Genomic DNA, 24,368 nt, shown 5'->3' with positions numbered 1-24,368 from the left:
TGCCCTGGCACTGTTTTGTACTGTTTTTGTACTTATTTTGATTATTGTTTCTCGGTTGTTTATAAATGTTGCAGTTTATGAATAAGGGTTTATTTAAAAAAAAAAAAATAAAATAAAAAAATTAATTTTTTTTTTTTTTTTTTAAAAAGCCTCTGCGCATGCGCATAGCATAGTTCCAACAAATCGATGACTAAATTAATCGGCAACTATTTTTATAATCGATTTTAATCGATTTAATCGATTAGCCCTAATCGTGATATTCGGGTATACGTTCTCACGCAGTTGCTTTTAGCTGCGGGCATTACACTGCATGCGTTTCCCACTCTTTCTTGTCTCTCCTTCTCACAGAGAGATAAAACAAGCGCACCTTCTTACATACGTCACGTGTGCAACGTCACACACTCCCGCGGAGTTAGCTGTGATGCTAACAGTGCGGTGCGGGTGGTAATACGAGAGAGAGAAGGTGCGAATCTGGTAACAAATGAAGGAAGAATTAATTATCAAGAAAAACAGCACGGGGTCCATCGTCTGGCGGTGGTTTGGCTTCAAGCGGGAAGATGTTGAACAATTATGCGGCAAAAGCGTTGCTACAAAAAGTAGCACCACTGCTAATGTAGCATCATTTGAAAAGTCACCCGCAAGAGAATAAGAAGTGCTTGAAACTCTGCATGTCAACATCTCCGTTCGGTGCCACACCAACAAAATGGCGAAGCAACTATTTCCAGATCAACACCGTATGAAAAAAATAGTCAACAGTAGAAGGAGATAACGTGCGCAGGAACCTACCACATAGCGAAGAACATACACTATTTGATTTCCTATTATGCAGCTAATTTTTATTTGACACTTATTGAAATATCTTGTGTGACATCCTGCACAAAAGTGCACTTTATTTGTTTTAAACTATTGTAGTGGTGTTCTGTACAAAAAGTGCACTTTAATTTAGTGTTGTTTTGATATGTCATCTTAGTGACATCATGCACAAAAGTGCACTCATAGCTTGTTTTAAAATGTCTGACAATATTGCACTTTCTGTTTTGGAAATGACATGAATGTTTGTGCCACTGCTTAATAACTGTTTAATGAATACAGTTTTGGTAAATTGACTTAGTTGTGATTTCCCTCTTTGCATGAAAGTTTAAAATAAGCATATATTAATGAAGTATGAACAAGAATGTTTTAATGTAGACACATAGAATCATCATACTGCTGTGATTATATGCATCAAGTGTTTATTCAAGGCTAAGGCAAAATATTGAGATATATATCGTGTATCGTGACATGGCCTAAAAATATCGAGATATTAATAAAAGGCCATATCGCCCAGCCCTAATTCTAACTTGTAAATAAATGCGAGCAAAAGTCCGCTAACAACGGAGCCGATTGGAGTCGCTCTATTCTGCCTATAAAGCCCCTACAAAACATTCTAACACCTCAATCAAGGTGTTTTATACACTATATATGTAACGTAGTAACAGGCACATTCATAATAACCTGTAATATTTACATATTTTGCTCATTTTAAGCATACAGCGGCGCATACATTTTACAAACACATCACATTTGCTTTTTCCTTTAACTACATCACTGATTACAACAGACTTCATGAGCGCCAACAAACATAATAAAGCCTCACTTACTGTACAATGTCTGCTGTCACTACCATGCCGACTGATGGGATGTTGTTATATTGACAGAGGATTATGACTCATAATCCTCGAAAAGAAAAAGGGGAGGGGGGGGGGGGGTGGAACCAAGTATCTTTTCTTGTGTTTCTCACCATATATATTGGATGCCAAAGTTGATCAACTTGTCGGATTATGTCTTCATCCTTCTACTATCAAGGTGAGTGGCATGATTTATGATCCAGAATAAACTTTCACGAGCTCCGAGGCGAGAAAGCAGCTCAACGGCTAATAATGTCAATATAACAGCACAAGCTCTCTGTGATCACGCCGCCATTAAAAATAGTTTGTGTGCTTTGTTAGCGCTTATGATAACAATATCACTAATAGTTAATATTCAGGTCACAAAATATGTATGGTGTGTTGTTGGTGGTTTTTGGATTGATTTTTTTGAGGTGTTTTATTGACTCCATTGCAAGCAGACTTTTTTTAATGTTTATTTACGAGTTAGAATCCATAAAAAAAAAAAAAAGTCTGTTTTATTGTCTCTCATATTGATTGTGAGGCGACTTGTCCAGGGTGTACCCTGCCTTTCGCCCGAGTGCAGCTGGGATAGGTTCCAGCCCCCCGCGACCCTGAAAGGGGCAAGCGGTAGCAAATGGATAGAATGGATGAGTATGATATGATAATTAAACAAATATTCTAGTATACTAGTAAACAAAATACAACACAACGTATTATATGACAAATGACAATTACACAAAAATATTCATTAACATGGTTAACATTTTTCAAATAGAAATTAAAGTTGTTTAATTATGTTCAGTTTATATGCTAAGTAAAACTATGTCAGCCAAAGATAAATACAAGTAAGTTAAATCAAGTAGAACTGTACACTAAGTATATTTTATCTATATCTATTTTGTATATATATATAAAAAAAAAAATCGCAATTAGGTTTTTTCTCAAAATTCTGCAGCCTGAGTAGAACGTTGTAGTTATCGGTTAGGTCCGCAGCGTGACAGCTACATGCTTATTAGCATGTAGCATTCTCTTACTCTACTGACATTCCCACATAGCTAAACAAGATGAAATGACCACAAATGCCCCCTGAGTGTACGGAACACAGCGTTTGGCCGAAAGTCGCATTACCAATGCACCATGAAAACTGTCCATCCATCCATTTTCTACCGCTTGTCGCTCTCGGGGTTGCGAAACTTCACATATGTGTGAAAATAGAAGAAACCCAATTGTTTAAGAAATCGGGTTTCCCCTTAACATTTTTATAACCGTCACACCTTGAAAATAAGGTTGTTGTTTTTTGTTTTACTTGAAAACAAATTAAAGTAATGTAATATATTGTAATATATTGAAATCACACAAAGGCTGATGCTATTTTTTAGCTTTTATTACCAATCTTATGATAACAAACCCCAGTTTTTACCTTTTGTCTCTGAAGAGTCCGTGCAACAACACTTTTTCATTTTCCGCCAATCACCTATAAGGCACGGACGGTGTGTTTGCAAATGTGGTAAGACTGACATCAAATCCAAACCACACGAACACAAAACATTAACATTAGCTGGTCGTTACAGTATGAATTGATATATATATAGCCTATTATTTGTGCACTATTGACAAGTGATGTACCGAAAACTTGACCACCGGAAAAAGACATTGAATATCGAAAATCGCGCTACCATTGTCCGGAGCGTTGTCAGCATGTCGCGATGTGGACCTGTTTTTTTATATATATTGCAGATATACCTGCGGACAGTCATCTACAAAATGTGCAAAAATATAGAGTACAGTGGCGGCTTTAAGAAAAGAAACTAGAGCAACAGTGCGACGCAAGTGTGACGTCATGCTAGCTGCGGCTCTCTTCTTTCGTCAGGGACATCGAGTAACAGAAGTTAAGAGTCTCTAAACACAAGTACACTTTATAATAGCAAAAGAAGAGGTTGCTAGATTTGTTGATACTTGTTTTTGATTTGAAAAAAGTCATTAAAAGTACTGTAGTAGTTGCCCTCTAGTGGGTTCCCCTGACCACTGGCACGAGAGTCCGGTATTCAGGTTGGATCAAGTCTTTTATTGTCATCCACCAGTATGATTTGCTATTCGGCAGTGTCTAGATAGGACTTTTCAGCCTGACGTGTCTCTACTTTGCTCTCTAGTGTCTCTCTCTCGCTCCAACTCCAACACTCGTGTCTCGGACCGGCTGCTGCTAATAAGCATGGCAGGTGAATGGATGATCAGCCCCATCTGGGTAATCCAATCACCTGCCAGCTGTGCTTCGAGGCCGGTCCTTCCACACCCCGCTCCGCGGCAGTCCCGCAGACCACGCCCCCCTTCACAAGTACCTTGTACGAAAAGCAGGAACAATTGAAATAATGGCAAAAGGATAAAAAAAAACATGTTAATACTAATTACTAATAACATCTGTTTTAAATGTATGCATACATTTGAGCCTTTTTTAAATAAAAAATCATACCATCATAGTAAATTATGCAAATTACTTCATGACGTCCTGGTGACCACGCCCGGTATCTTGGCAGAGGAAACCCTGTTAACGTACTAAATTGCTTTTGGACTGCAAATGTGACGCGGCCTGCTGATGTAGTGGTAAACCAAGCCAGCATTCAAGTTCGGAGGAGAGGCCTAATTCCTACGTCATTCGCCTTCTCTGTGCAAAACCCTCAGCACAGCCACATCAACATGCTTTCCAAAATAACACCACAAATTAGCTAAGGGGTTTTGGCAGGCCCGAGCGCGATGAGCCGCGGCCGCAAGGCTGCATTACTCGGTGGGGGGTGGAGGGTGGTTAGATTAAGTGAGGCTGGTTGGGATTTGAGCTGTTTATTTGAACTGCTCAGTCGTCTAAACAGTCAGCTGCCTCTCTGCTTTCTTGTCAAGCCTCGGAGATTAAGTGAGGATTGTTGAATTGGTAGGGAGAACACAACCTGATATCCCCCTTTGGGCAGCGGCTGGCTCATGGTTTAGGTTACTCCGATGGAACAATGCCGGCTCTGTGCATGGCCCCCTAGTCAACGAGGACACGGCCTCAGACAGTCTGGCTAGTGTCGCCTATGGCTGGAGGATTCATACATCACAGAACCACAACACACTGACTGGGCAGAGTTGAAGGAAAATGCTTCCAAATACAGCTTTCTCGATTAAATGCCCTGGCACATTCTCCTGGTCTCAATATGCTGACGGCTCCACAAAACATACCGCATGTCCAAGCACAACTGTCTGTTTGCTTTTGGCTTGAAAGGCCTGAAAATGCGATCTCTTCTGGGATTTATTTTCTCTACAAGTGTTTACAGTCCAATGCAACAGAACCCTGAAATCAAATAGCTCCCACCAGGAGCAGCTTAATCATTAGCAGATGGTGACAGCTGGATGGACAATGATGGGTTCGGGCGGGCTTAGAGGAAATGTGGCAACAAGCCAGGCAAGGAGAAGCAAATAACGGCGATAAAACCGAACACTGTTTGCTTTGAAAACAAGCACATCCTTCAACGTTCAGCTCACTTCATCATCATTCAGCACAGCACACACTCGCTTAAAGAGATCACATCCACCACCAGGGGGCAATGTTCCCCTATAGCTCTGACAGCTCCTATCACAACTTCCAGCATTTGGGTCTGTATGTAATAGTAGCCTGTGGAAATATAATAAAATATGGGTTGAGACAAATTAAAACCAGACTGTGTGCAGAGCAGAAACACATGCAAAAGATCAGTGAACAAACCACCAACCCGCTGTGTAGTTCTCTTTAATCCACTCTGCGGCTCATCAGTGCTTTTGGCCCTGAATATTTATGAGAACTGCGGCGTTCACCAGAAAGAGGCCAGGGGGGCATAAAAGATATAACCTCTTCTCTTGTGGGAGCAATTAAATCCTTGCTTTCATCAATCCTGATCAGAGCCCTTGTGCTCTTTTCTCTTTCGGCTTTTTTGCCTCTTTAAAAGGTCGATGTTTACACTTTCACTTGCACAGCAACTGACCCACCTCTGGGTCCACGGGAGCCGACAGTCAAACAGAAAAGAGTCTTTAACTTGACCTCTTCTTTGAAAGTTCTACACGTTGTAAGACTGCAGTCTAAGCGCCTGTAAAAAGCACTTTTCTGGCTGTTGTGAATTACAGAGTGAATGCATCATTTGTTTATGTTTTCTGGGGAGTAAAGCTCAACTGTGAAGGGAAGACGAATGCCAATTAAGTATAAATGCGTATGTTTATAATGTATTAAAACGTTTAGACTGAGTTGTGCCTGCAGCGGTGCCCAAAGTGGGGCCCAACTTGACACACACGAGTCATTTCATTTGGCCAGTCAAAGTTTGTCTACTCAGATTTAATACATACAGACCTCTTTCAAGCTCAATCATTGATGGTATTTCTACAGGGCGAACTAATTGCCATCTATCAAATGAGATGATCTCCACTACTAAGTGGCGGGCCGTGTGTTTCCCACCCAGGCCTTCAGTGATGTCCGACTTCAATAACTACCTCTCAAAATACCATAATTTATGTCACCACATGACCTTGGCTGGAGAAATACTATACAGAAACACATTTACGCCCTACTGCGTATTTTCTGGCGCATTTAAAAAAAACTATTATAACGCATCAGCAATTAAAATATATATTATGTGGTACTGTCAAAATTTCAATATCAAAAAACATATTAAAAGTAAAAAAATAAAATATTTGCACTCACAATTTATAGAACCTTTTCGACGCCGTATAAGCCAGTGGTACCCCTCGTCGTCGGCTTATTCGAGTGGAAATGGCGAGCATTTCCCCATTTCAACGCCAGAACAGCTGAGCTAGTTTCCGGGATTGGCCGACATCGTCTCAAAAGATGTAGTTTCTCTTTAAATATCCTTCTTGAAAATGGCCTTGCAAATATATATCTGCCATATATATATATATATATATATATATATATATATATATATATATATATATATATATATATATACACATATATATATATATATATATGGCTACGGCACAACACTTCCCGCTTCCTACTAAATTGAAACTTGTGAATGGATACTCACTTTGGAATGACAAGTGAGTATCCAATCACAGTCTCGTTAACATCAGGCTACTTAGATAGGCTACTATCAAAACTTGTGATCTGATTGGCTATCGCAACTGTCTCTCAACTCTATGTGTTCTCAAATTCATCCGCTAACGGTCCCAGGATGAGTCACAGGACGCGTAAATGTCACGTTCAAAGTGAGGCCAGCTAGAAGGCCTTACTGACAACAACTCGTGATCTGATTGGCTATCGCAACTGTCTATCACTTGTATGTCCCCGTTCACTTACAGTGCACGGACGCCCGCATTGTTAATTCTGAAAGCCTCAGGCAGATTTCGTACAGCATGGCAACATATGCTAGCTGAATTCTGATTGGATACAAACTAAAACTAAAAGCAACAGCACTGGAACGAGCATAATATGACATGAAGAGAATATGAATACTTTTAGATATTTAGGGAAAGTAAATAAAACAATTATTTTATCTTTAATTTTGATCATGATTTCTGGTTATGTTAGGCCAGCAGAGAAGGCCTTGCTGGCCCTGACGGCACACCACTGTATAAAGCAGAATAGGGATAAACGCCTCACTCATGGTGCTGTTGTACCGTAAAAATTGTAGTGTTGAGCCCGCGGCTGATATTCACTTTTTTTGGGCTGTCCATTTATGCAATACAGTCGTTCCACGTAATATCGCGCTTCAAAGTTTGAGGCTTCACTCTGTCGCAGATTTGAAATATGTTTGACATATTTTTGGCTGATAAACTTATCAATATTATATACCGTATTTTTCGGAGTATAAGTCGCTCCGGAGTATAAGTCGCACCGGCCGAAAATGCATAATAAAGAAGGAAAAAAAACATATATAAGTCGCACTGGAGTATAAGTCACATTTTTTGGGGAAATTTATTTGATAAAACCCAACACCAAGAATATACATTTGAAAGGCAATTTAAAATAAATAGAGAATAGTGAACAACAGGCTGAATAAGTGTACGTTATATGACGCATAAATAACCAACTGAGAACGTGCCTGGTATGTTAACGTAACATATTATGGTAAGAGTCATTCAAATAACTATAACATATAGAACATGCTATATAATTACCAAACAATCACTCAAACTGTCACTCCTAATCGCTAAATCCGATGAAATCTTATACGTCTAGTCTCTTAGGTGAATGAGCTAAATAATATTATTTGATATTTTACGGTAATGTGTTAATAATTTCACACATAAGTCGCTCCTGAGTATAAGTCGCACCCCCGGCCAAACTATGAAAAAAACGGCGATTTATAGTCCGAAAAATACAGTAGTAGCCTTGGCCAGGGGATGAGATCAAACCAATCAGTGCACCCTGTATAGGATCGTGGCCACTGATTGGCTTAGCCTCAGGCAGTAGGTGTACCAGAAAAATACAACAGTGCCGTTGGATCTTTGACATATAAAAAGCTAATTGTTTTTATTAATATTCCTTCACTGCAATGATTCATATTGTGCTACATGTCATCTGTTAAAAAGGCTAATACATACAGTATATCATTCAAGCCTTTCTCATTGTGTTATACCTTTTTGCTTTATATTCCAATTTTTGCTGTGACCTGTGTTCAGCAAATGGCCCTCAGGCCTTCCTGGTGAAATAAGTAAAGCAGTGGTGTCCAACGTGTTGGCTAACAAAAGAAGAGTGTCTCTAAGCATATATGGAAGTAATAAGGGTTGGGTTGCACGCTTCTGGAGGTTTTGTGGTAATGCACACTAGCTGGGCTTGTGGTGGCGGAAATCAGATCTCCTGCTGCTGTGCACACACACACACTCCTGAGCCACCACGATGCCTCATTAAGTAGGTCTTCTCACTCTCGGGCAATGTCACCTTTGCTGCAGGGACTTAGGGACTGACACAGGCATGATTGGCCTGCACACACCGTCAGCGTGCACTGGGAATGCCCTGCTCTTGATAAGTGGTGTGTTTGTGTGTGTGTGTGGGTTTGTGCGAGTTGTGCGTTGACCCTGTTAATACGGCACAGTTGGCAGCAGAGTGGCTGATGTCGCATTGGATCAATGGTCACTGGTGATGGTGATGGGGGAGAATTCCTCCTGGGATAAGGGAAGCGTTGCGTTGCCCCGCACATTCAACAGCCTTTTGTTCTATCCGTCAGCCTGCATTTCCAACTCACATCCATCACTTGCACTGTGACCATAAAACACCTTCAAATGCCATATCTTTCTAGAATGACGTTGGGTGGGTTAAACACTGGCCTGCCGCAACGCAGTGGGTACACTTACAGAAAAGTTCAGTCTCAACAAAAATAATGCTAATTTTTATGACACAATGCCAATGGTGTTCATTTAATGTTTTTTTATTGTGGGTGTTGTTAGCATTGGGGTTGTATGGGCCCCGCTATACATTGATGGCATTGTGCAGTTGAATAGGAATCCCAAGTAGGGGTGTCCTGAATTTTGATCAGATTTTGATATCTGCCCGAAATCATGTGCTTCCATTTAAAATGTGTGATATAATCTCCGATACAAGCAGTCCTGCTGTGTGTTTACTTGTGCAAAGCTGGACAGTCAGTTAACCTCTAAATGTCCTCCAACAAGCACACAAGAGGCATTTTTCCACTCTAGGAACTTTTACTGGATTTAGCCAAACATGCCCCTGTGTATCCACCAAAAGCTACCCGGGTAGATTTAGTTCGAAAGGAAGTATTTCCAGTTCCTAATCGCGAGGTGGGACTTTCTGAAGTACCACCAAGAACCTTTGAGGGGCGGACTGTGCTGTCGACCGCTGATTTGCTGAACACAGTTTGGGCCGGACTTCGAAGCGGCGAGGGGAACAGCTTACTGGGACTCCGAACTTGTAGTTTAAAGAGAAATGTGAAATGAAGGACAAGTGAAACAAAGGTAAGTCACATAAAATATTCACCGTATACTACGTTACGTGGTGTAAAAGTATTAAGTGACACGCCATTTGTGTAGTTATTGGCCTCAACCCGAGTGAACCAAATGCTAATGCTAACAGGCTAATGCTAAATCAGGCTAATGCTAAATCATATCGTTTTGTATATTATTGCTTTGTATTTGTTTTACTTACACTTTAGTAAAAGACATATGACTTAATATTGTCTGTTTATTTACATGGTATCAGTTAGATCTGGACGTATAAAAAGATATCAATACATATCGCGATAGACACACAGACATGTGATTTGACCACAATGAAAAAGACAAACAATTTCCGGGGGTCTGGGGGGCGACGCCCCCCGAAGCTCCTGGTTTTTCACCAATTTAACATGCTAAAATTAACAAAGACAGCACCATTTGAAGAAAATATTTTAGTGTTTAAAGACATGAAAACATCATTAATAGAACATACCTTGCTTCAAGTTGTTTCATATGTTTTTGGTGTTTCGCATGTACTTCCAAAGCCTTGAAACCTCGTGATCCATAATCCATATGATCATGACACCACGTGCACAAAACCTTTCCGGGATGATCGATTTTCCGAATAAAATCACCGAACAAAGTCGTAACTTCCTTCTTCCCAACAGTATCAGTGATTTCCCTTTCCATCCAGTCCCATCGAAACTTATTTTTGACATGTTTATCAATTTCTTTTACTCGTAAAGCGTCCTTTCTCTCGAGAACCGACATCGTTTACATATGGAAAATGGCGGTAATAACCATTATGAATGATGACGTTATTAACGTCATCATTCATAACAGATGTCCTGATTGGTCACAAGGAACATATCGACCAATCAACTACGGCGTAATATAAACGAATCTTGATTTAGGGTCGGAAAAAAAAACGGAAAAACGGGAGATAATTTTTTTTTCTTTTCCCGAGATTAAAAAAGACGGAATTCCGACTTTAGACGGAAAAATCACATGCCTGGACACATGATCGATATCAATATAAAATGCGATCGATACAACATTTGTAATATATTTATATTTTTTGGTTGGGAGAAACCAGAAATTATGAAGCAAGATTAGTTGAAAATAGTCACTCGCGCGCTCCGAAAACAGGAAACAGGAAGTGTCACTGAGCATTGGGAGGGACACGCTAACAGCCAATCGAGTAACAGTATTCACTGAGCAATGGGAGGCCCACGCTAACATCCAAACACATAACAGTATCAATTACCAAGTTTGGTGACGCCGTTTTTCTGTCTTTCTCTGGATTCTCTGCATTGAGTGAGAAGAGAAACTGTGACATCCTGATATATCAACTCAATAATAGAAACTTGTCTTTAGTTTTCTTAGTTTTAATGCAGACTGGGCAGCACCATCCTGACACTTCAAATGTGTCGGTTTAATGAGGAGCTTCTCAAACTACTCTGTGTAGTGTTCAATATCTTATACACTACTGCCACCTAGTGTCTCAAAACGGCAACTACTTTCAAATCTACTTTTATATTTTTATTACCTTAGCTGCGCTCATCCTACTTGGCTACCTGACACTTTCTCCACTGATAAATAGCACCTTTGGTAAGTTGGAAATTGTTTTACCGTATTTATCGTCAGGCTTAAATAAGTCATAAAAAGTATGAATAATTATCGATATCGATCAATATAAAAAACGTATGTCGTGAGGCTGGGCAATATTCTCAGCCTTAGGCTATGGTTGTTTTTTTTCTTACATTTTAGTAAAGTCCTTTACAAAAAGGACAACTAGGACAGTGTTTTTCAACCTTTTTTGAGCCAAGGCACATTTTTTGCGTTGAAAAAATGCAGAGGCACACCACCAGCAGAAATCATTAAAAAACAAAACTCAGTTGACAGTAAAAAGTTGTTGTCGCAATTGTTGGATATGTCTTTAAACCATAACCAAGCATGCATCACTATAGCTCTTGTCTCAAAGTAGGTGTACTGTCACCACCTGTCACATCACACCCTGACTTATTTGGACTTTTTTTGCTGTTTTCCTGTGTGTAGTGTTTTAGTTCTTGTCTTGCACTCTTATTTTGGTGGCTTTGAGCGATATTTCCCGCATCTACTTTGTTTTTATCCTTCTTCGTGGGGACATTGTCGATTGTCATGTCATGTTCGAATTGTACTTTGTGGACGCCATCTTTGCTCCACAGTAAGTCTTTGCTGTCGTCCAGCATTCTGTTTTTGTTTACTTTGTAGCCAGTTCAGTTTTAATTTTGTTCTGCATAGCCTTCCATGAACTTCAATGCCTTTTCTTAGGGGCACTTACCTTTTTTTTTATTTTTTGTTTAAGCATTAGACACCTTTTTACCTGCACACTGCCTCCCGCTGTTTCCGACATCTACAAAGCAATTAGCTACCTGCTGCCACCTACTGATATGAAAGAGTAATACACGGTTACTCTGCCGAGCTTAACAACAACACATCATTTGCAGACTATAATTACTGGTTTGCAAAAAATATTTTTAACCCAAAAAGGTGAAATTAGATCATCTCCCACGGCACACCAGACTGTATCTCACGGCCACGGCACAGTGGTTGAAAAACACTGAACTAGGATATAGTACAGCTAATCACACAATAGCACAAAAACAAGACATAAAAGAAAAAAAAATCAATCAATTTATTTATATAACCCTTGATCACAAGTGTCTCATAGGGCTTTAAAAATTCAAAACAACATCCCCTAATCTAAACACACATCTGGGCAAAGAAAAACTCAAAAGACCCCAGTTGGGGGGAAAAAACCAGAAACTTTGAGAAGGGACCGCAGATGTAGGGACCCTGCGTCTAGGGTAATCAGTGGCAATGGACGTTGAGTGGGTATAATTGAGTGGGGGATGTCCTTCCGGGTTCACCTGTGCTGTGCGTGGAAGAGTGGTCCATACAGACACACGTAATAAGTGTCCTTAATTAAACAATATTGCAGTCTAAAACATCACATTTGTCAATATAGACAAATATCAAATAATTAGAGTTGCATATCACTTACAAATATAAAGTTAGAAAGTATCCAGTAACAAATGTGTTTGCATCATTCAACTTATTGCAAGCCTCCCCTAAACACTGCACCTTTAAGGTTGTGTTAACCTACACTACATTTTCAAATAGAGCATTCTTCCATGAATTATTTCAGTCTTACATAGCGCAACAAAACATTCTGCCACAGATTTGTTTTTATATGAAACATTTATTGCCCATTAAGCTTAACTGCCAATCAAACAGACGGTGGACCAGTGGAAAACAAAATCACTCACTTTGATCCCTGGAGTGCAGCCCGTTAAAATGTTGTGTTTGAGATGTAGACCTTTCATTTTGGGCCTGATGGATTCCAGGCTCTTTGGGTTTAGCGTGGCATGTCGGATATGGCGAGTGTTTACACAGTCTCCCTGCAACTCTCCTGGTGCTACAATAAGTGCATTAAGATGGATGGATTTACTTAGTCTCTAACCTCAGGGTTTTGGGGAACAAACTCTAAACGACCTCTTTGTAGTGCTGGAGGCAACAGGAAGGGAAGTGAAGCTGCAGAAGCATTACAGGAATACTCAGGAATCGCTCACATTTAAAACTCCATGTATAGTTGGTTCAGGCTTGTCCTCGAATGATGGCTTAGTTATGATTCCATAGGCTATAAAGTACAATTCTCAGGAGCGCTGACACAATGGACGTGACAAGGTTGGTAGAAGGCTGGGATTGAACTAGGGATCCTGAGGTTGCTGTCACGGCCACTCTCCCAACCGCGCCACACCGTCCCCCTTATGCTAATGTTAACGAGAGCGAGACGTTTGTTCTTAAGAAAAGACAAGTGTCGTCCTTGCTTTAGATTTGCGGCAACAGGTGTCAAACAAACGACTGCACGCTTGAAAGTTTCTTTGAAAAAGGCCACAGCACAACAAACTTATTTCAGCAACTGAAAACAAAGTGGGTGAAATGCAACCCTTTTCGAAGCGAACAAGACCGCAACAAAAACAAACTCCCGCTAAAAAGCAGCTTACTATGGTGAAATAATTTACCCAAGGTACAATGTTCCGCCCGAATGCAGTAGAAAGGGACAAGTGGGAAAAAATGGATGGATGGACAATGTATGATGAGAAAGGAGCACAATGCACAGAGTGATCACCTGAATCAGCCGATCTGCACATCCAAACCGGACAGCTTGTGTGTGTGCTGCTGCAAAACTATCGTGGAACCATAATGCATTTAATCATCAATATAGTGATATCATACATGTACAATGAAGTGTACATTGTCTTTAACATCAGTGCACACTAACAAGGAGCCCAGGATACTTCAGTGAAAAGCCTGTGTTTATCCATTTGCACTTCTTTAATCTCAATGTTGGAGGGTATTATTTATGTGCATGCAATGAACAACGTTACATTTTTTATTGTATTTTATTCCAGCAGATGTATTGCCTTGCAGAGGAAGCACTTTATTTAGTTCTTAGAACATGATTGCATAAAAAGTACAATTTATATTTGGACTACAAATAACATTATACAAATTAGAATGTTGCTCAGAGTAAGACGCAGTGAATGCACTGTAATTTGAAGTATAATTAAATGAAAGCAAAACTTGTTTTGAATTATTTGTGTTCATTGGCTTTAGGGCTGGGCAGTATACCGGTAATACAAGTTATACCAATATCTTTTAGAAAGAGATATATATTTGAGACATTACCGACATACCGATATAGAATATACTTTGATGCTGACTTTGATAGTTACTCCCGCCGTTAACCTGCGCTTTTTGAGTTCTTTTATTTTGACATTCAGAGCACTGGGCAGAATTCACAGTGCGTCAAAACCCGCCACGGGCTTTTGCGATGCTTTGTTTTAATTGTGTGAAAGCATTCACACACATAAGTCAGATTTCCATGGTCCCGTACCAGATGAGACTGATAGCGATAGTCTTGCTACTTCTGATATGGTTATACGTCAACAAGACAGCGTCAGAAGCACAGCAAATTCAATCCAGGAAATATATTTTTACTATTTGATATCAAAATGAACTTGATATCAAATAGAAAGAGGCATAATCACACAGTGACAGCAAGACAACAACACACGCACACATACACAATGCTACTACTTGCCGTGGGAATAATTCAAGGATTCAAAGAGATTTATTTGTCATACCCGTACACATGTGCACATGTTGCCACAAAATTTGGATTAAGGTTCCAGCAAGTATTAAGAAAAAGAGTAATATATAATAAATAGGCAATAAAGAAAAGCAGTAATACATAACAAATAGGCAATTACATAAAGCACTTCATTAGTGAACAACAAAACAATGATTGAAGTGAAAAGCTTGCAATCCAAATAATACCCTGTTTATGGACAATAACATATTTAAAGCACATTCAATCTCTTTATTTACCAGAGGTAACACAATCTGGTGAAAATATTCAACAGAGCAGCCGACAGAGCCCAAGAAACTACCGCTGCTAACTACAAATACTGGTTAACTGAAACCCTTGCTGACATCACATTAAATTACTTTTTTGGTTAAGTTCCAAGTAACTATAGTTAATTACTTTTTTAAAGTGACCGCCTGTGAGTGTTTTGGAACGGGGGAGAGGCTCACAGTAGCACCCGTCACTGCTCGTTGAGGACAGTACTGCTGCACGTCAGAGTCTTCAAGACAAAAAAAAAGTCTCCAATAAAACTGGAAAAAGTCGCTAGATTTTTAGCTAGTAGCTGTTTATAAAAAAAAAGTCGCCAAGAGGATTGCAATGTCACCAGATTTAGTGACAAAGTCGCCAAGTTGGCGACACTGTCGATGCATTGGCTGTCCATCCATCCATCCATTTTCTACCGCTTATTCCCTTTGGGGTCGCGGGGGGCGCTGGAGCCTATCTCAGTTACAATCGGGCGGAAGGCGGGGTACACCCTGGACAAGTCGCCACCTCATCGCAGCATTGCGATGAGGCATTGGCTGTCAATTTAGAAAATAAATGTTTTAACTACCGTATTTTTCGGACTATAAGTTGCAGTTTTTTTCATAGTTTGGCCGAGCTCCAGTGCGATTTATATATGTTTTTTTCCTTCTTTATTATGCATTTTCGGCAGGTGCGACTTATTAGGGATGGCGTGGCGCAGTGTAAGAGTGGCCGTGCGCGACCCGAGGGTCCCTGGTTCAATCCCCACCTCGTCATGTCCGTTGTGTCCTGAGCAAGACACTTCACCCTTGCTCCTGATGGGTGCTGGTTAGCGCCTTGCATGGCAGCTCCCTCCATCAGTGTGTGAATGTGTGTGTGAATGGGTAAATGTGGAAGTAGTGTCAAAGCGCTTTGAGTACCTTGAAGGTAGAAAAGCGCTATACAAGTACAACCCATTTATTTATCATTTATACTCCGGTGCGAAAAATACGGTACATGTATCTGTGGTGAATGCAGATAAACTGATCAGTGTCTGTGCAATGCGCGCCACCTTATGGCGGTCAAAACAAACACTGTAATTTATCTTTTTCCATTTATTATTTATTCAACGTGATACAAATCTTAATAATCACATGCGTTAACGTGTTAACTTTGACAGCCCTAGAAACGACTAATGCTTTTTAAATACCATTCAATGTGTGGTCCAGCAGCAGAGGAAAACTTTATTGCACCGTGGTGGTTTTAAGAAGGAGGGGTTCAGGGGTCAGTGATGTCCAGGCCCCAGGCAAGTAAAAAGATATCGTCCTTGACTGCAATCATCCCTCAGAAGGCACAAAAGCCAAACTGTACTCAGGTCATCTTTCCATTGCACACAAGGTCAAGATCCACAACAACAGCGCTGATTTCTCAACACACAAACCCACACAGAGGCCAGAAGTCTGCGTGAGGTGAGCAAGGGCAGCGAAAGGGGGAGTTAGGGCTGTGAAAGGTTCTCTTTCCAGTTAACTGAATGGCTTCCAGGGGCGGCGGGGCGACCCACTATATCACTTGGGATTACAGCAGGTGGCTGCCCGGGAATGAAGTGCACACAGCTCCATCACCAGCTCTCATGGAACCGAGAGAATGAAGCGATGAGAGAAACACAAGCCTCCCACACAAGTCACACACTTTAGGACACTTTGTAGCCGACAGAGCTCTTCATGGCAATCCAGGGAGCTCTTCAGCTCTAAGCTCACCCTAGCTTTTGTCTCTGTTATTTTTTTAAACAATGCCATCAGCACTGAAAATTACACCTTCCACATCACACTTATACTCCCTCCCCGGGTGATGGAGGAACTCAAGCCCAACACACTTCACCGACACAGTGCGCTTCATTTTCACATTAACTCCAGTAAAGCGTGGTGAAATACGTGTTTGGCAGTTGGGTGAGAGTCACTACACTGTGCACTGAACTCAGTCTCATACCGTTTATTCATCACTTTGCATATTGTAATAACACCTGCAGAAACACTGACACACTGACAGCCATGCTAATTAAAGCTTACATCTAACGACTCCTACATAATAAAGTTGTTTCCTGGTCATAACCAAGCCTCAACGTTTGGGACATGGGAAGAGAAAGTAAGTCATCGGGAAAAAATACAGATTATGCTTACAGCGAGAATGAAAATACTTTCTTATGATGCATGATGATAGGAAATAAATAGATGAGGGATTTGCGAAACAGCTGCAAACTAATGAGTCATTGCTCCATCAAAATGACCTTTGCTAAATATTAGGGATGCACGAGAATGAAAATTTGAACCGATAATTTTCAAATGTTTTACAACCAATGACTATATATATATATATATATATATATATATATATATATATTTATATATATATGAAGTCACTTTCACCTCACTCACGCTTCCTTTGTGCTCGCTTTTACAAGCAGCAGTTCATCCTCCATATATTCAGCTTCAGAAAGATAAGGTTGTGAATTCTCATTTGTCCAAAAATAGTTGTCTTCGTTGTCTGTTATCGATTCTGCCATGATTAGAACACTCACGTATTTGTTTCCAGAACACACAGTTGTTACCAGAAGTCGGACGTGCACTGCTATGGAAACGGTAATCAATGCGCTGAATAAATCAGTCTCGGCATTGATTAAAATGATCAAAATGTCGTATAATTTGTACATATTACATATTGTTATGAACTTGTCTGTTATTACATTATATATATATATATATATATATATATATACTTGCAGTGTGTATGTAAAACGTTGATGGAGGGTTTTGAAGTTGTTTAAAGGGCTTTGAAGGCTACAGTGGTGACTCCCATTAGCCACATCTTTCAAGCGTTTTTTATCATCTTTAAAATCTGTAAAAAAAAAAAAAAAGATATGTGTTTTTGTCTCTCATAATGATTGTGAATGATTGTAAAAAAAATGTGTGAACAAAATTCCCCCCAAAAAGTGCAGCTTCACTTTAAGATAATAAATTAATATAATAGTTCACGCTTTTGCTTAAAATGTAGATACACAATATACAAAAAAGTATAACGTTAATGATAATTGTCTATGAAGGTTCTCATCCATCAAGGTCATTGTCATCTCAGGGCATTCAATCGATCGCAACTGGACTGCTTAGTTTGTCTTGGAAGACGTTTCGCTGCTCATCGGAGTAGGCTTAGACTTAGTCCTAAATCTATGAGCACCAATTGATGAAGTCTACTCGAATGAGCGGCGAAACATCTTCCAAGACAAACCAAGCAGTCCAGTTGCGATCGTTTGAATGCCCTGAGATGTTAATGCTAATTATTTTTTATAACTTCATTATAATTTGAGTACTTATACCGTTCCTGCTATAATTTTGAGTCTGACCCATGCAAACATATAATTATAATTATTGCAAGAAATGTTACTGGTATTTCAACTTCTCCCTTAATTAATGTATACACTCATTCCTTTGGTGTCAGAACAGGCAGTCGAGTCCCAAGGACAAGGTACAATGCAAGCCTCTAGGATGCAGACCGGAGTGATCAGCTGAAGTAAGAAACCATCGAAGGCTTTGTCAGTATAGACAAGACCTTTCTTCCTGGCAAGTTGAAACTGTGGTGCCTGCAGTTTGGATTGCTCCCGCACCTGATTTGGCCGCTAACGGTCTACGAGATCTTAAAGACCAAATCGACTGAAGTACTCTGACATAGCAACTGAGGCAAAACAACATGGCTGGCCTTCACAGGCTCTTCCGGTTGGGGTTGGGTGTAGAGGATTTGCTGCCACGTCCACAACCAAGCTTCTTAAGGGAATGGGAATGCGGGGACAAGCCTAAAGACAAGCCGTCAAGTCACTGTCAGATGCTGCCGAACAAAGCAGCCGCTGGCTATGGATGAAGAGAAAGGACCCCAACTGGGCTGCAAAGCGACCATAGAGGGGTAAAAGCAGAGGGGGGCATACCTGGGATGCCAGGTGTCGCTTGTGAGCCCTTTGGAGGTGTTATGGGCTTTTCAACAAAACACCAATGGAAGAGGGTGCTCACCTGAAGACCCCTGTGAAGTGTTTAGCCCTTCATCCCCACCGCTACACCAAGTACCAATTATCTATAGGGTTTGTACTATCTAGTCCTATAAACTCAACTATTAAACCACTAATGGTAACATATTCCAGTCCCTCTAGGAATTCACAATGTCGCGATCGCGCCAACGCACGCAAAGTGGGCGGAAATTATACACAGCCTCAAAACTTTGTCCAATGCCCACAACTTCCCCGCACATTTTGGCCAATCAGCGTCATTTTCACCAATCAAATATGTTTCTGAGCAGTGCTCAAACGTGCATGTCAATTGTCTAATCAAAACTCATGTTTGTTTCTTGTGTCGATGAAGCAGGACCAACAATGTGCAACAATATCAAAACTTTAATTGATCAAACAACATAATTTCCATCCTCCTGCGTAGCTCAGACCTACTCAGTGGCCTAGTGGTTAGAGTGTCCGCCCTGAGATCGGTAGGTTGTGAGTTCAAACCCCAGCCGAGTCATACCAAAGACTATAAAAATGGGACCCATTACCTCCCTGCTTGGCACTCAGCATCAAGGGTTGGAATTGGGGGTTAAATCACCAAAATGATTCCCGGGCGCGGCCACCGCTGCTGCCCACTGCTCCCCTCACCTCCCAGGGGGTGATCAAGGGTGATGGGTCAAATGCAGAGAATAATCTCGCCACACCTAGTGTGTGTGTGACAATCATTGGTACTTTAACTTTAACTTTAACTTTAACTTTATTTCCTGTTCCTGTCTAAAGTGCAAAGCCTTCTGAGAAATGTGGTATGTAAACATTTACTTCCGAGTTTACATTTATTTAAAATGTATTCATCCAGGGTAAGATAATTACAAACATATTCATATTTGCAATGCTAATGCTCTTAACATGCAGGGGCAAATGTGTTGGAACATAAACAAATGTTTAAGCTGGACAAACAGTTTTCAAGTGTAAAACAAACACAAAGAATGTCTGAAACTTGTGGATGACAGAGTAGATAGAAGACAGTAATGCAGCCTGTGGAGGTGTTTATTTTTGTAATTATAACATATCATTACTATTATTAGTTACAATTAATTAGAACAGTACTTTGAGAGTGGGCTTGGAGTATGTGCTTTGACTGCCATTTAGTGTCTATTCTTTTTAAGTATGTGTGGTATAAAACAAGTAAAACACCAATACAGTATTTGTTTTATGATTTTTGCTGAAATCCTGTGCTTTTTGAGGTTAAGGTTACAAGGAACACCTAAAACATTAAATGTTATTGAAAAAATATGCCTCAAAACATTGCAACTTTTGCCGTAACTTTCAAAAAAATTTGTCGCGAATTCAGACATTTTGTTTCAGTCCGCAAAAAAACCTAGGAGGACTTATAATATAGTTGGTGGTTTTCTTGTTATAGTTTGTGTTTATAAAAATTTTACTCCAACCAAAGCCCATTACTATTGTATTTACACAACTGAAATATTTAACAAGAATCCAGTTCAACTTGTATAACACAAAATCCTTAAAAATACAAATGCATTGTTTTAAGCGACATGTTTAGAATTTGTAATAACGTAAACAATACCCATGCTTATTAATATATTACAAGACATTCTTACATAGACTGCAGCTAGTAAAGCTGTGTAGCATTAGTGGTCATATTTTTGCTTTGTGAATCATAAACACTACTTTTTTCTACATTCCCACTATTGTTGCAGTTGTCTTGCACAACTACTACATGCCACCAAATGACACACACAGCATCACACAAATGTAGATGACTTGCACCTGCCAAACACATACAACACACACACATGCACACACACTCATCAATGAGGCTGTAAGCAGTATATTCAATGGGATGTGTTGTTGGTCTTGAGGTTTAGATCCTATGGAGTGCTGCTAATCCTCGCCAACAAAAACCCGCCAACCTTTTAATCCCAACACCATAAAAATACCAACGCTCCGTCTTCTTTTAGCACCTGGATTCTTTTACTAGCCTGTTGCAAGGGACACTGACATATGGCGAGGGAGGAGGAAGGGCTGGTGATGATGAAAAGGGGATGTTAAGATGGATATATGGGCCGGGGGGTGGGGGGGGTGGGGGAGATGACCGCACAGGAGAAAATAAGCGTATTTTGCGTACTGCGTTCCCCGGCCCGGTCCTTTCAAAGGAAGGGTAGCCCTCTGTTGATTTAAGCAGCACAAAGGAGGTCCTAATCCTTTCAAGGGAACCAAATCAGTCCATGGAGAAGCACACTCAAAAGGAAGCCTCCCTGTCAAGGCCTTTGAGACACCCCCAATGGACGCCACAAATCAAAGGCCTCTATGCGGAGAATGTGTCTGTGCCAACAAAAAGTGCGGGGAAATGAGCTCAGCGACATGATAGCAGCAATCGTCTCGGTTTCTGCCACAGCCCTGACGGGGTCATAACTTTCGTATTAAAGGCTCGCCTCTCGGCCCGCCCGCTAACGCCCCCTCATTACACAGGAATGTCCATTCACCTTAGAGAGGGGATAATACTTTTAACATCAAATTAATGACTTGATAATGAGGTCGCATGTGGCCATAAATAGATGAACATCTCTCTCCTCTGACTGCAGCACAGCTCCCGGTGCTGGAACACGACTTTGCCTCAAAACGGCCATATCACACACGTACGTGGTAAACAAAAGTCCAGAACGACATGTCTGTCATTGCATACAACCTTGCTAATGTCACCATGTCGGAACAATTACAAGATAGCAATACACCTGTTCACTTGTATCAAATTTAAATAAAACATACCTGTACCTTTAAGTGCAGCTGTGCTGAAAAATTTCTCTGAGCTGGCATCAGAAACCTACAAAAAAAGCAGAAGAATTAGAATTTTTTTTTTTTTTTAAGAAAATGTTAAACAATTGGTTGATGTTGCTCAATTCCATTTATTCAACAAAATATGGAATTGTGTATTAGTTTGACATTTAAGAAACATCACATGGTTACATTGTACTCATCAACATGCCTGAAAAGGAGTCAGAAAAAGCAGAACTCACTGTATTTATAACTGCAATGTTGACACTAGTTCACATGTTTGTTTACATTTATATTGTGTTCATTTCCTCTTGCTGGGGAAAAACATCAATAAGCAAATAGGAGTTTAAAAAAATTACACTACCTGTGCATTGTTTGGGAAAGAATAAGACATACAAATGTTACAAATAAGAATGTGTGGCTTAAATTCAAGTAAAAAAAATAGGAATACACGAGATAAAGCGAATACATCAAAATTAAATTAAATAGAATAGACCATGCTAAATATTTGATATTTCACAACCGTATCTTTTATTTTGTATTTATCAAACATGACATAATGACGTCAACCACATAAATATTGATCACCTCAACACAATGTCAACGTCAGATTCAAACGTCACTTCAGTTTTTGTCCATGTGGGGGCACTGTTGCTCCGTGACTCTACAACTACAAGCCGCCAAGACGGTGTCTTCAATAATAACTCCCCAAATATGGATTTGAAACCAAAACTGGACAATAAAAATATAGCACAGCTATAACACCAAATCTTCAGCTGACTATATTTTGTTAAATTATTCCTACTCAAAGCTTCTGTTGGATTTCACCAAGGACGTGAAGGAAGCAAGACAATTACATTTGATTAAAAGCTGCACATGTTGACTATAATTTGCCATTTAAAAATACCTTTAGAATATTATTTTAGCAGCATATGTAATGTTATGTTGCCAGCAGCATATTTGTATTCTCTTAGTACGCTTGTGTTAATAGTCTGCATGTACTAATAAACTACACAATACAATGCTGGAATAACGTCAACAATAGAACTGTAGCAGCAATTAAAGTCAGATATTATTGTACCTTAAATGTATGTTGTCAATCTTCTTTTTTGAAACGGTATATTCCACAAAAAAAGTCTACTCCGTGTGCACGAATGACCGCCATGCTGACAGAAAGGTGAAGAAGGAGAAAGAAAGCACCCCCAAAAAGCAGAACCTTTCGGACAAAGAAAAGCGTGAGTCTCGAAGCTTCTTTCTAGAAAGCACGACGAGCAGGAGAAAAAAATATCCTTTTTTTTGTTGTTGTTTATTCTCCTCAATATCCAAAAGAGGTCCGGGGGATCCGGTTGTGTTTGCACCGAAGAAGCAATCCAAAGGGGGGGGGGGGGAAGCAGCTCAAACCATCAAGCCTAATTCGCAAAGGCAGTTATTTTCTTGTAGTTTTCTACTCTCCATCCTTCCACGGCACACCAACTCGCATCCATTCGGTGACCAAGTGCCGGAGCGCCGCTGATGCCTTCACGGCGGGTCGGGTCCACCCACTTCCGGGTCTAGAGGCGCTTCACCGCTGGGTGACACATCGCGTCTTTACGTTCGCAGTAAAATGGCGGGCAAAAAAAAAAGAAAAGAAAAGGCGACCCGACAGCGCAAAGCAGACTGCGAGCAGGGAGAGGAGCGAAAGGGGAAAAGGAGGGGAACGCTTTCTTCCACTGAGGACTGCAGATGATGTCAGACGCCAGGATGTTGCTCCCACCGCGAGGGAAGGGAAACTAAACCGTACCTCCAAAAACGGAATCGGCTCTTATTTTGAAATATTACGATTCCCGATTGAATGAAGGTTCTTGTGTGTGTTTTTGACGAAAGCTTTTTTGGACACTGAATTTATGTAACTGATTGTTTTGTATTTTCAATTTTGTGAACTTTTTTTTTTAATATATTAAAGTTAAAGTTTAATTGAATAAATATTTTTGAGCAATATTTGTGTGTTCAAAAACTCAATTCGTTAAAATTCACTTTGTAAGAAAATTCAGTTTAGGTTGTATTGGGACGGGTTTTTGATTGATTTATTGATTGATTGAAACTTGTATTAGTAGATTGTACAGTATAGTACATATTCCGTACAATCATACTTGCCAACCTTGAGACCTCCGGTTTCGGGAGGGGGCGTGGTTGGGGGCGTGGTTAAGAGGGGAGGAGTATATTTACAGCTAGAATTCACCAAGTCAAGTATTTCATATATTTTCATTTATATTTAGAATCAGAATCAGAATCAGAATCAGCTTTATTGTCATTACGCAAGGTGACGAGATTGAGGCCATTCCATACAGTGCGATGTGTGCATGCTAGAAAAACAATGTGCAAATATATAAAAATATAAAAAATGTAGAAGTGCAATGAATATGGTGTGAAATGAATAAATACATGAAAAAAAAAAAACACAACAAAAACAGGGTGGTTGGTGGAATGGGTTATTGCACCGAAGAGAAGGCAGTTATGAGGGACAATGGGGCAGTCCGTTCAGGATGGTTATGGCCCTGGGGAAGAAGCTGTTCTTTAGCCTGTTTGT

At 40.1% G+C, this 24,368-nt stretch overlaps 1 protein-coding gene across 1 annotated transcript in view; it reads right to left on the bottom strand.

Moving 5' to 3' along the window:
- auts2a (activator of transcription and developmental regulator AUTS2 a) overlaps positions 1–24,368 on the bottom strand; it is a 200,666-nt gene that overhangs the window by 78,175 nt on the left and 98,123 nt on the right. The window contains exon 3 of the mRNA XM_061963084.2: positions 21,803–21,851. Within this exon, the coding sequence (XP_061819068.2) occupies positions 21,803–21,851 (49 nt within the window). The remainder of the gene's footprint in view (positions 1–21,802; positions 21,852–24,368) is intronic.

This window comes from Nerophis lumbriciformis, linkage group LG09, assembly GCF_033978685.3.
Source record: "Nerophis lumbriciformis linkage group LG09, RoL_Nlum_v2.1, whole genome shotgun sequence".
NCBI lineage: Eukaryota > Metazoa > Chordata > Actinopteri > Syngnathiformes > Syngnathidae > Nerophis > Nerophis lumbriciformis.
The sequence above is the reverse complement of the archived record's forward strand: the minus strand, read 5'-3'. Positions and strand labels throughout refer to the sequence as shown.